General features: G+C 23.7%; 2 protein-coding genes across 3 annotated transcripts in view; both read right to left on the reverse strand.

The window, feature by feature from the left end:
• Positions 1-7,908, reverse strand: part of LOC129976012 (uncharacterized) — a 44,624-nt gene extending 36,716 nt beyond the window's left edge. For both annotated transcript variants that reach the window (XM_056089342.1, XM_056089343.1), the window contains exons 1-6: positions 7,771-7,908; positions 6,065-6,211; positions 4,401-4,589; positions 2,206-2,396; positions 1,297-1,390; positions 1,042-1,213 (exon numbers count right to left, since the gene is read on the reverse strand). In XM_056089342.1, coding sequence (XP_055945317.1) covers positions 1,042-1,213; positions 1,297-1,390; positions 2,206-2,396; positions 4,401-4,589; positions 6,065-6,211; positions 7,771-7,851 — 874 coding nt within the window. In that variant the 5' untranslated portion in view covers positions 7,852-7,908. The remainder of the gene's footprint in view (positions 1-1,041; positions 1,214-1,296; positions 1,391-2,205; positions 2,397-4,400; positions 4,590-6,064; positions 6,212-7,770) is intronic.
• Positions 7,909-7,997: 89 nt separating this feature from the next.
• On the reverse strand, positions 7,998-12,712 carry LOC129976013 (SREBP regulating gene protein-like). Its single transcript, XM_056089345.1, has 5 exons — positions 12,316-12,712; positions 11,853-12,015; positions 10,105-10,256; positions 9,436-9,549; positions 7,998-8,138 (listed from the first exon to the last, which is right to left on the reverse strand). The coding sequence occupies exons 1-5, from the start codon at positions 12,415-12,417 to the stop codon at positions 8,049-8,051; spliced, it is 621 nt and encodes a 206-aa protein (XP_055945320.1). The 5' UTR covers positions 12,418-12,712; the 3' UTR covers positions 7,998-8,048.
• Between the last annotated feature and the right edge of the window lie 82 nt (positions 12,713-12,794).

Raw genomic sequence — 12,794 nt, forward strand, 5'->3', positions numbered from 1 at the left:
GGAATCAGACAAACATTCGCTTTATCTCAATAATAACCGCTACAGCGACGACTCAATGCCATGCCAGTGCAATAGTAAAACGGTTTTTGTACTTTTATTCCTATGACAATGAATAATAAAAGCTTTTTATTTCATAATCGTAGATTAAAAAGTCTGGCTTGTAAAATGCCCAAACATGTACACACATTCATTCATCTTAATTATAAGCAGAGATATGAATTCCAGATTTTTATTAACATATAACTGTGCGCATCTTTACAATAAATTAGAATTATAAAGGGACTAATTTTCCCTAAAAAATCCAATATTTTTTTTAAAAAATAAGATTTTATTTATTTTTTTAATAATAATATCCTTCCATGATCTTACAGAAGAGTTTGGATTTAATGCAATACAGATATACTGCAGTTACAAATTCACAAAATTTGTAGGAGAAAATTATAAGTCTGTGGAATACTAGCAGTAAACATTTCAAAATATGGCGTAGCAACATACATATTCAAATAAATATTTTTTTAAAAACATCTAATAAAAAAGATTGTTTATTAGTGTCACTGTTGTGTTGCAAGAATATGTTTTGTGACACCAAATAAAAAATTAAAAAATTGCTCAATTCCATTGGCTATTACAGATTATTGACTATAGGAGTTGGAGATGTAGAAAATGATAACTATCAAGGAAAATTCTAAATGTTTTGAGTTTACATTCCTTATTACAATCATATATTTCTGATTCTTAATTATATTATTGAAAATACATCTGCAAAAAGATTATGGTGTGAATATTAATTTACTTTTTTATACTTCAGAGGATCCAATTTATCAATGTATTTCAAATACTTTTATTTTAAATTTTAAATACAAATTGAATTCTTAAATATCAGCCTGATAGCACACTACTTACTTTCAAACAAAAGTTCATTTCCTTTGTCAAGGGGAAAAAAACCCAACTGTGTTACCAATGAATCAAATATTTCAAATAAATTCTAGCAACACATAATATAAAAAAAAAATCAAAACGTATGCATAAGTGAAATCTTACCATAAGCTTTCTGTTTATCTTTCAAAAACTGATGTTGAACCACAATTGCAAAATACACAAACTGAAATTGAAATTTCCTGCCATATATATCACATAATTTAAGGATGACTGCAGAGAGCTTAATATTTTCTTCAGATTTTAAAGATTCTAGGCACTTGGATTCCACAAATACCTGTAAAAAAATTATTAAATCTTAGTCATTGTGAAAAACATTCTGGAAAGTATTTGGAAAGCAAATATTAGAATTAAGAATACCTTATTAACAGCTGGAATAATATTTTTGTTATCTTCACTGACATCAGATTTTCTATACAGCTGAGTAAATTTGTTCTGTACTTTTTCAAAATTCCTAAAATTAATAAACATAAAATACTTGTAAAATTAAAATAAATTTTAAAAAAATGATTGTGTAGCCAATGGTGGATTTAATCACTTTGTGGCCCCAAGCAGTGCAAGTACACGATAGCCACCCCTCCCCATTTAATTCTTTTAGTAACTTTGTGAAAATATGTGTTTTTACTTATTTATTTTTCATATATAAATCATGTTAAAAACTGAATTGTGAAGATAAAATTTTTGAAAAAGTAATTATAATTATTAATATCTGATTTCTTTGCCCAAAATAAAAGCATATAAATGTTATGAATGAAAACATAATTATTTTTCAACAGACAAATATAGTATAAAAATTATTTTTCAGCAGACAAATATAATATAAAAATTATTTTTCAACAGACAAATATAATATAAAAATTATTTTTCAGGACCTCTAATGTAAAATACTATAATACCATATGTAAAATACTATAATACTATAATTATTCATACTAAGTAAGATAAATGAATAATTAATATTACAATATACTGTAAATAAATAATTCATTATTTTTATTTAATAATGACTTTATTAGTACAAGTAAAAACACATTGTATTACTAAAGTCATTACCAAAATGCCTTAGAGGCTATAATTTAATAAAAATGCAATTTTGCAGAAAAGTATAAATGAAATTTATCCCTACTTGTTGTCTACATTTTATACAACCATTTAAGATGTTGTGATCCACTATAATTTCTTTTTGTACAATTGATTTGTACTTTTATATTATCAACATTATTTTCAATCAACCTGTTTGAAATATAAATTGAAACACAATCAACATACTTTTTGATTTTGGATTTTTCTTTTGTTGCACTACAGACAGGCCAAATCAGTTGGCGTAGATTGTCAGATAAAACAACAAGTTGACTGCCCATTTTTGGTATCAAATCTTCTATGACATTCATTTCACTTGCTAAGAGACCAGCCAAATACTTCTCATGTATATCTGTTTTTGCTTTCTTCTTTGATTTTGTCTATGGAGAAAAAAAAATTACAATTAGAGACTCTATTTCTTAATATAAAGTATGGTATTAATTTTAAATTCAAGTTTTAAAATCCTTATATCCTAACAAGACCTAAAGAAAACCTTGAATCATTTTAAATATAGCTTACTGAAAAACATTTTATACTCAAATTTTATTTTAATTTTGAATTTAATAACTTTCATTTTAAATTTATCAAATATAAATTGACCTATTACAAGACAAGAATTCATATTAATTTAATCATAATTAATTTTAACACAAATTTATTATACTTTGCATGACATTTAATTGTTACAAATAAAAGAATACCATTAAATTTTGAAACTGCAGTATTCTAAATAAACTAATAAAAAAAATTTAAACAACTAAATTGCAAGTCTCTATTGATAATTTTCTTTTATTCTCTTAAATACTAACAGGACTTTTTTTTTTTTAATACTAATATTTACTGCCAAAAATGCATTTCACAGCAACTTCAAGCAAATAATGTATCAGAGTGCTAATTAAGAAAATGTTTAAAGAAAAGCAGACACACTTGCATACGGGGAAAAAAAAAAAAAATCTTTCGTTTCTTTCAACTGTCATTTTTTACCTATTCTTTTGCTGATAGTTAGAGTTAAGATGAAATCATATTGAATATGAATTTCTAAAACTACTACCAATATGAATATATTTAACTATGACCTATAAATCCAAGGAAACAAATTAAAATAAAGATTAGTTTAGATTAATGAGATTTAGTAAATTTCTGTTTTAAACCTAAAAATATACTGAATAATTTATTTTACTAAACACAACTATGTTTGATTTCTTTTGCATGTGGCTGCTTTGTTGTAGAAAAATGCAGTTGAGTCTTCATTCAAACAATAAGTTTACAATAAATAAAATTTCATATTTAAAAAAAATAGAAATTTTACTTAACATTGGTTTAGAATAATCTTTATGTCTTACTTACTCTCTATATTACAAAAGATAGTTTTTCTATAAAAAAAAAAAATTCTAGCAAGTTTTTTTTTTTTTTTTTTTTTTTTTTTTGCAACATTTAGCAATATTTTATCTATTAACATTCGCACAAAATTAATCAAAATAATTGCCATAAAAAAAAAGCAGCATCCAAAAAAAATGCAAGCTACCTAGTTCTCTAATTGTAGATGAAGATATCCAATAAAACATGAAATCCTGCAAATGCTGTTAAGTATAATAAAATAATGCAAGCTGCAGAAAAAAAGAGTGAAGCTACATAGTTCTTTACTTCCTCATGAAGATATCTTACAAAGTATAAGATATTCTATACTGCTGTTAAATATATTAAATGTAATAAAAATACTACAGAGAATGATAAAAATCATAATGAAGAAACTGTTTTTTAAAAAAAATTCACAAGAACAAATGCTAGCAACAACTTACATAATATGATGGTAATTTCAGTTTCAAGAAAATGTTACGGATAATGTACTCAATCTTTACAAACGTGTGAAAACATTTTATGAAAATTTTTCATATATTTCATTTTTAGTCTTTTATTAAAAGTTGTACCTAGCAGAATTATAGAGCTTTTAACGTTTAGGATATATATTAAAATCAATAAGGTGAATAAGTAAATTTAATTTTTTTTTCTTTTGTCTTTCCAAACATTAATTTACAAAGAATATTAACAGATATTCTTTAAAATGAAGTTTTAAAATAGAACAGAGGCTTTGCAAATTAGAAACTCAACTTACTTCCAAAATTCAAAATTTAAGTTCCTCGAAAAAAGAAAGAAGCAAAAACTTAGAAATAAATTTAGAATTTAATTTATTGTTTTACATAAATGTTTATAACACCATTTGAATTTATAATGAAAAAAATACATTTAAAAAAAATAATTTTAATGGATTAAGGAAATGTTGTTAAACGAGAATTCAACAATATATGAAAAAATTAATGATACCAACAAGTAACACTAAATCGATAATTAAAAAGTCAAAAAAAAAGAACATAAAATGTGCTAACTTCAGCTACTTCTTCTTGTATATCACTTTCAACAACATTTTGAAGATCTTGAGAGAAAGCAGAAAGGTCAGACTGGACCTTAGAATCACTTTTAGGCCCATTTTTCTGTAATGCATTGGCAATTACAGATGAAACATAAGTTTTCATTTCAACAAATTTCCTTTCCTTTTCATCATGGCGGATGGTATCCTAGATATTTTTAAAAATAGGTTAAACTTTCACATTCTAGATATTTATCAAAATAGATAAAATTAAAATACAACATAAAAACTTACATAAAAACAATGAAGAAACAGTATTGAGTAGCATGGAAATCTCATATGCTCAAATATATCTACATGAATTTCTAATTCTGGTCATTTGTTATGAGAAAGATATTAATTTTTACTTTCAATTAAAAAAAATAGATATTTATATTAAATATGAAATTAATTACTCGTTTTAACTCTGGGACCTGAGAATAGTCCATTCATCAAAAAACCATATTTTTCAACCAATATGTTAAAATTAAATCTATATAACAGACATTATAATTGGATATGTCAATCATTTGGAATTCATAAACATCAAATCTTCCATTAACTCTTAAATGAATGAATATGATAATATGATTCCAAAGTAGCATACATCATCTAATTAGATAGTAAAAAAAGGAAAGAAAACCCTACACAATTCAGGACATTTTCCCCTCTAATTATTCGAAGTTTAAAAAAAACTATAATTTTTTTACCACACTTCAAAAAGAAAATGTATTTTTAAGAAGTTCGTCTAGAAAATACGTTCATAAGAAGAGAATAAAAATGTGAAGACAAATGTTTTGAGAAGTCATTAAAATGTTCACAATCTAAAAAAATTTGAGAAAAGCAAAGTATTCAAAGAAATTCAAAGTAGAAAAGCAATAGGATTCAAAACAGTTTTTAAGAAATTATATTTTATACTTTAATATTTTGTACAAGATATAAAAGATATATGTATAAGGGTCTTTTTTATTCGATATTTTCAAATATTTTAGCACATAATTATATTTGAAATCAAAATTATAAAAAAAATATGTCCAAAATTAGAGAAATATACTGACAAAATATTTTATATTAGAAAATTTGGTTGCATGTAAAATAGAAAAATATCTGTTAAAAAAACTAGATAAGAAGATTTTTTTTAAAAAAATAGATAAAGATAGGTATAAAGATTATGCAGTAGATACAGAAATATAATAGACATCAAAAAGATTTTTTTTAAAAAAATTCTAATCAATCTAGTTAATGATACTTTAAAGCTGGCTGATCAAAATCATTCAGATTGCATTAATTTAGTTTAAAGATATTCCATCATCACATTCATTATTAATACACCCAGGACTAAAATTTTTGTTTTAAAATAAAGGCAAAGGTAAGAAATTTTAGCTATAAAAACTATTAAAAAAAATCGCTTTTTTTAAATAACTATTTTTATTTTAAAAAATATTGCAATATAAGCCATTAGTATAATATTTGTTTTTTGATTCCACAGATCCATATCTATAGTTAAATATGTATCTAATGTTATCTATAGTTAAATATGGATATAATGTTATGAATACAGACCATACAAAAGCAGGCATTTTAAAGCAGGTATAATAATTCATATTAATGAATAAATGGACAAAATAAAAATAATAATCTCACCAATACAGCTGGGCTATTTGTATAACTTGAAAAATATTTATTTACAAAATCATCACCCAAAATCTGAAATAGTATTTGCCGATTTACTGGATCCATTAACTTTTTTTCAACATTTTGCTTGAGAATCTGGCTTATCTTTGCTTCAACCTAAAATAATAAAAATATTGGTCTTTTTATTAAATGAGCATCTTAAAATATTTAGCAATTCTTAATATACTTTGATTAATAATTAAAACTAGAATGATTACAAATTATAAGCAAAAATTTGAAATTTATATATTTACTCACATTCCAAATTTATCATAAGTTGTAAAGGGAAACTTGTGCATTGTAGTCATGGCTAAACTGTAACTTATATTGCGTAGCGATGTCTTTCAGTACCAATTAAGATTGAGTTTTCTAATCAATTTTTTAACTATTTAACTACAGCAATAAACTAAATTAATTTTAAATAAATTTAATTTTTTTACTTGACATAAACAAAAATAAAAATTAATTTTTAATTAATTTTCATCAAAAATAAAATCTAAAAAAATGTATTTTGATTATTTATATATTTATTTGCACTCCTTACTTTTATTTATAAAGATTTACTCAGCTATTAATAAAAATCATGAAAATTAAATAAATTGATAAAATAAATACACATGTAAGGACATTACATTCATGTTTATATTTGAAGAAATTTAATACACCATTTTTAATTAATTTTTATTTATATTCAAATTTTAAATCCACAAAAGTATTTTCTGTCCTAGAAGAACCTTAAAAAACTCCACTTTGAATCACATCAACATCAAATTTTTATTTTGCTGCACCAGAATTTTTATGTAATTTAATTATTTAAGAAAAACACACAATTAATGACAAAGCACAAAACATTATTTAGTTTCATCATAATATTTAAAATCAAGTATTTGTAACTTAAAAAAATTAACTAATTAAGTCAAACAGAATATTATCAGTCTGAAATGGGAAAAATGCGTACCAAATATACCACTTTTCTATAAATGTAAATTGCTAAAAGCTACACTAAAACGCTAATTATACAACATTTTATCATTAAATAAACCCCATTAAAAAGTTTTAAGTATCCAATTTCCATATATCAATATAGCAGTTTTTTTAATCTGTTTATAAATATTGTGATAAAATCCTACATCAAATTTCATTTTAACATTTAGTTTCACATTTAAACAGAAATGTTTAAACGTAAAAGAAAAATTCAGCTTACTGAAAAGCCTAAAAAGAAGGTGAAAATTAAAAATGTAGGAGGAAGGAAATTCCAAGTATAGTATCAACAATTTTAAAAACTATGATTCTTTTTTTCTTTTTTTTTAAATTTTATCAATGACTTTTCAGAAAGTGTTAAAGGAGATCGAAAATTATTTCCTTAAAATTTTACAAGATCAGTTAAAGCAATATGAAGTAAGAGCAAGCATGTAAGCCTTCATTAAATATAAAGCAAATATGTTCTAAATGTAGGGAAAATAAAAACTTTTCAATATGTACTTTGCTGCACCAAAAATTTTTACATAATCTTTCTTAGGGGTGTTTTCAAGCCTGATACATTGAGATTCAACTACATTTAATAGCAAGCATGCTAAGGAAATTAAAGAAAAGTGACATCTCAAATCTATTTATGCTTTATGGTAAATACAATCAGATTAACAAAAAAGTTCCAATTAAACAAATATGTCAATTACCTTTCTCCATGAGCTAAAGGTTACAGACTGATCCACATAACTATTGAGCCAATCTCTTTTATCATCAGCAGCATCATTCATGGCTCTCAGAAGTCAAAATTCTTATGCAAAAGCAATCAGTAAATTTTCAAAATATTAAAAATATACTCAGCTATACCCATAAATATATTAAAGTAGATAAATGCTGGAAATTATTCCACAATAATATGGAATAATGAATGTCCAAACTGGCAGTGAAGCTGTATTATTTACAAATTGTTCATTATTTTTGAAAAATGCTAAGATGTTCCTAGTTGAGCTGCTGGTGGTGATTCCCCGTAGCAATGTTTTGCTTTAGGATCTGTGTATGAATTTTCATGTTGAACACTCTGCAACATAAGATAAATTTTAAAATTATTTTCTGAAAATTTATAAATTAAAGTAATGAAACATATTAAAGATAATAGGGGAAAATGTATGAAAAGGAAGTACTAATTAAAGATAACTGTTTACAAATTTTGCTTATTGTTTAATTAGATATTTGTTTACAAAATCTCAAAATGATACACAAACATATACAAGTCAGACACACAGTTAAATTTTAAAATACTAAATGAATTAAGAAACTTTAGAATGCTTCTACATAATTTTCACAGAAAAATTTAAATGTAATAATATATATAACAATAATAAAAATAATATTTAAAGAAAAAAAATTATATAAATTTTCTACAGTACTTTTAGCAAAGTAAATAACATCTGAAATATTACCTTAGCTACCATTTGAAAATATAATTTTTTACAAAAAAAAAAGGGTAATTTTTATTATAAGTTAGTATAAAGGGGGAAAATCTGTAGTATCAGTTTTATTTTCTCTTTTTCTAATTGAAATTCCAATTGCTGAAATGTAGCATTTGAAATATTTTCCATGTCATTCCTTCTTCAGCCTTCAGGCATTTAGCTGCATGCAATGATCTGATTCAAAAATGCAATGTGGTTTTCTCTTATTTATCTTTTCGAATTTGAAAATATAATTTATACAATAATATAATTTTTTACAAAAAAAAAGGGTAATTTTTATTATAAGTTAGTATAAAGGGGGAAAATCTGTAGTATCAGTTTTATTTTCTCTTTTTCTAATTGAAATTCCAATTGCTGAAATGTAGCATTTGAAATATTTTCCATGTCATTCCTTCTTCAGCCTTCAAGCATTTAGCTGCATGCAATGATCTGATTCAAAAATGCAATGTGGTTTTCTCTTATTTATCTTTTCGATATTTATATGAGTAACAAAAATATTTGAGAAGCAGGCTTAAAATTTAAATGAAAAATAACAATGTGATCAAATTTGTTAGCAAGTGAAACCACAAAAAAAAAAAAAAAAAAAAAAAAAACTGACTATAATCTAATTCACATATTTCTCTCCCCTTTGTTACCATAAAATTAAAAACCAGAAATAAGAAAATTGATATAGTATAAGAATTTTAATTTAGAAAAATGCAATCTATTTATCACTGCAACTGTCACTATTAATTAAGATTAATAATAGCAAAGAAAAAGATTTTTAGAATTGCCATGAATTTTGTATCATCAAATAATGGACACTCATAACTCTAATTCAATTTTTAATATTTGTTTTAAATCATGAAAAAAAATATGCATCAGCAATATTTTATCAAAACTTACTTGGGAAGATGTTCTACATTTAGTAAGACAAAGTTCAAAATGATCAGTGATAGATGCAAACAAAATGTTAAAAGTTTCTGATGCTTTGCCAAGTATTTTCATTAGAAGTGCTCTCTGAAACAAATAATATATTATTTCAATTTTCAAAAGTTTTTTTTTTTCCTAAATAAAAAAGACAGCAAAAAATTAATTAAAAGTCTTCATTTTAAATACTTGCAACATTTTTTTTAAAATTCAAATCTCATTTTTATTCCTGGTACAATTATTCTAAAGCATCCAGAAAACTAATACATAAATTTTTTATTGCTCTAAAATTAATTAAAATTTAATCTGTCAAATAAATATTTTTGTATGTTATCTAAAAAATGTATACTTTTAGTCACACTGTCATTTAAATTACAAATTCTTTTGATTCAACAAATCTTTCATTAAATTAAACTACATAATAAATTCAATTTCATCCTATTAAACAAGATAGCAAAATCTGTTTTAAAAATTTGGCTAAAGACTTAGATCATCTAAGCAAAAAACATTAGAGAAAAAAAAGGGGGTTAAGTAAATGAACATTAAAAAATATTCTAAAAGTTTAATTATAATTTCTATATTTTAATTTTGAAATATTGCGAAAAAAAAAAGTTTCAAATTTATTATTGAAAAAATAATAATTACTTTTTCTGGTTGTAAACAACAAGAAATGCAATATTCATATATACTACAACATCCATTATCATGGCAGGATTCACAACTGTAACGACTAGTAGAAGGAGAATCTATATTGCAGCACCCATTTGATAATACATCTTGTCTAGGGCAAACAAAACCTGTGAATATACAAAAAAAAAAAAATGTTATTGCTAAAATTTAGTAATAAATTTATTTGGAAAGTTTAAATATATAAACAAAGTAAATTTGTAAAAATGGAATGATAGAAATTAAAATACTTCCAAATGTCAGCAATTATGAAGGGTAAATACTATTGAATTTTCCAGTGTGATGGAACGTAGGGAAAATCCATAATCGCATAGATACCAAACAAAATAAACTGAGATATAAACAAAAGGTTGTGTAAATAGTAACTATAGCAACAGTAAAATTATAGAAAAAAAAATTTCAAACTAATAAATGGAAAAGATATCACAGTGCTTTTACAGCAACAAGAGAAAAAATTGTAGGTAGTTTTATCTAGTGAAAAAAAGCTCTTATTTAAGATATTCTTTATCCACATTTCTATTTAGTAAATATCTAAATTAATTGATTAATTGCATTAAAATTATTTGGAATAAGATAAAAGAATTCAAATGAAATTCTATCTAACAAAATAGAAGTAATATCAAACCATTGCATTTTACAGTTTTGAGGACAATAATTATTTTTCCATAAGATTGCCAATAACTTTTAAAAAATATTATATCACATCTGAGAACATAATACAGTTAAATGAAAAATTTGAGATACTAGTAACTAGTTATTTTATGTCCAATTATATATCTTGACCAATGCATACATATTTAAGAAAATTGTTTTTAAGAATTTTTCTATGAATTGAAAATAATTTTAATCATAAGAATTTATGGAAAAAAAATTGATAAAAAAATTCTTTTTTAAAAATTATTAAAATTTATTGAAATTTATTTTTAATCAATTATAATTTAAACTGAAATTCTATTTAAATTTTGAAAATTGCTTTATCAAAATTTAAACTGATAAAGCAATTTTCTTTTTCAATCATGTGTGAAATCAAGTATCCGGAAGGTCAAAAATAGTTATGCGTTCAAATTCTCTTTCCAGATTATTTCCTTATTTATCTTATTCAGGACTAACCAGAAATAATAAATTTAAAAGATTCAAATGCTTGAAAAACAGTAAACAAGTATATTGAAATTTGAATAGTTTAGTGTAGGTAAAAGTAATATGTACTTTAATTCATAAGCACAACTATTGTATACTCAAATTCTTATTATTAAATCCTTCTTATCACTATTAGTAGTATCCTATAGAATCTTTAGACTCGCATTACAAAAATCCTTATTATGGTAAGTTATAAACAAAAAATTTTTTAAAAAATGTCAATTTCTAAAAACAAACAAATGACCAGTGGCTACGTGAAGATGTTTAACACTCATAACTCATATTTTTGACCAAAAGATAAATAGTACGGATAAACATTGAATTTTTTTAAATCTTCATTACATTTTACTTTAAAAAGTTGGATAAACACACATATTTTGTCATCATGATTCCTCCCAAGAGCATCTATACTTTTTATTACTACCATTATCATATATCCTACTGTGAATGACGTAAAAACTTATAAGAAAATATAAGCAGGTTATATGTTTTTAAAATGCAACAATGTTATAAAAAAAATTAGGCATCAAAATTATAAAGTGGAAAAAAGGACAAAAATATTCTGATACCTTTATCATCAGCTATAAGTATCTTGCCTTGTACAGAATTCCGACAAGAAGTTATTTTAGAATTGCTGTGATTTGTTTTGTCCCAGGATGTGTGCCATTTAAAAGATTGAGATGGTAAATTTAGAGGCTGCACCATATTATCATCAGACATCAGTTCTTCATTCTAATCATTTGATGCAAAAAATAAAGAAAATATTTTCTTTTAATAAAACACACTCTGTTATTTAAAGATATTATATATTTTTATGATTGAAAAAAATATTCATTAAAACTTCTGTATAAATTAATATTAATTGCAATTATAAAACATTAAGTTATATTTGTAGAATAGTTAACATGGTATTTCTTAATTTCATGCAATACATTTCTTCCTTCTAAGCAACAAAGATCATTGTATATTTCATTTAACTACTTAAAAAATAAAAATTAACTTAAATTTAAATAATAAATATTTAATACGTACTTCCGGCAACCAGTGGATCAAACAGTAACAAAATGATAATGTAAACAAAGCAGCAAGAACTATCTTTTTCCGAAGAAATCTAAATATTCTGTTAGTAAACATTTTTAACAGTTTACAATTCAACTAAATATAAAAAAATTATATAAAGAATAAGTTGATAAAAATTATTAAATGAAATTGCGGTTATGTTCTGGTAAACATAAATAATCTGTTTTCATGTACCAAGTTTTTCCCAGACATACACTCAGATTACAACTCCAAAATCTACTATCTTAAAAGTTGTAACTCTTTAGTGAAATTCTTTCGTATGCACCCATTAAAGCCATAATTTTATTAGATAAAAACAGTTCAAAACTTTGTTAACTTTTGATGGCTTGTCTACGATAAAACAGCTGATTGTTACACATATCAATCGATATTGAGAAAAGGACAGTAAAAGTTGAACCATTGGTTTTTTTTTTTTTTTTTTTTTTTTTTTC

The sequence above is a fragment of the Argiope bruennichi genome, chromosome 7 (assembly GCF_947563725.1).
Source record: "Argiope bruennichi chromosome 7, qqArgBrue1.1, whole genome shotgun sequence".
Lineage (NCBI taxonomy): Eukaryota > Metazoa > Arthropoda > Arachnida > Araneae > Araneidae > Argiope > Argiope bruennichi.

Excerpts from the sequence above, each read along its gene's own strand:
- LOC129976013 (XM_056089345.1), bottom strand. The coding sequence starts at position 12,417 with ATGTTTACTAACAGAATATTTAGATTTCTTCGGAAAAAGATAGTTCTT. Across the intron at positions 12,016-12,315 it reads TGATCCACTGGTTGCCGGAA|AATGAAGAACTGATGTCTGA; the intron begins GTACGTATTAAA and ends TCAAATGATTAG. Across the intron at positions 8,139-9,435 it reads AATGTAGAACATCTTCCCAA|AGTGTTCAACATGAAAATTC; the intron begins GTAAGTTTTGAT and ends CTTATGTTGCAG.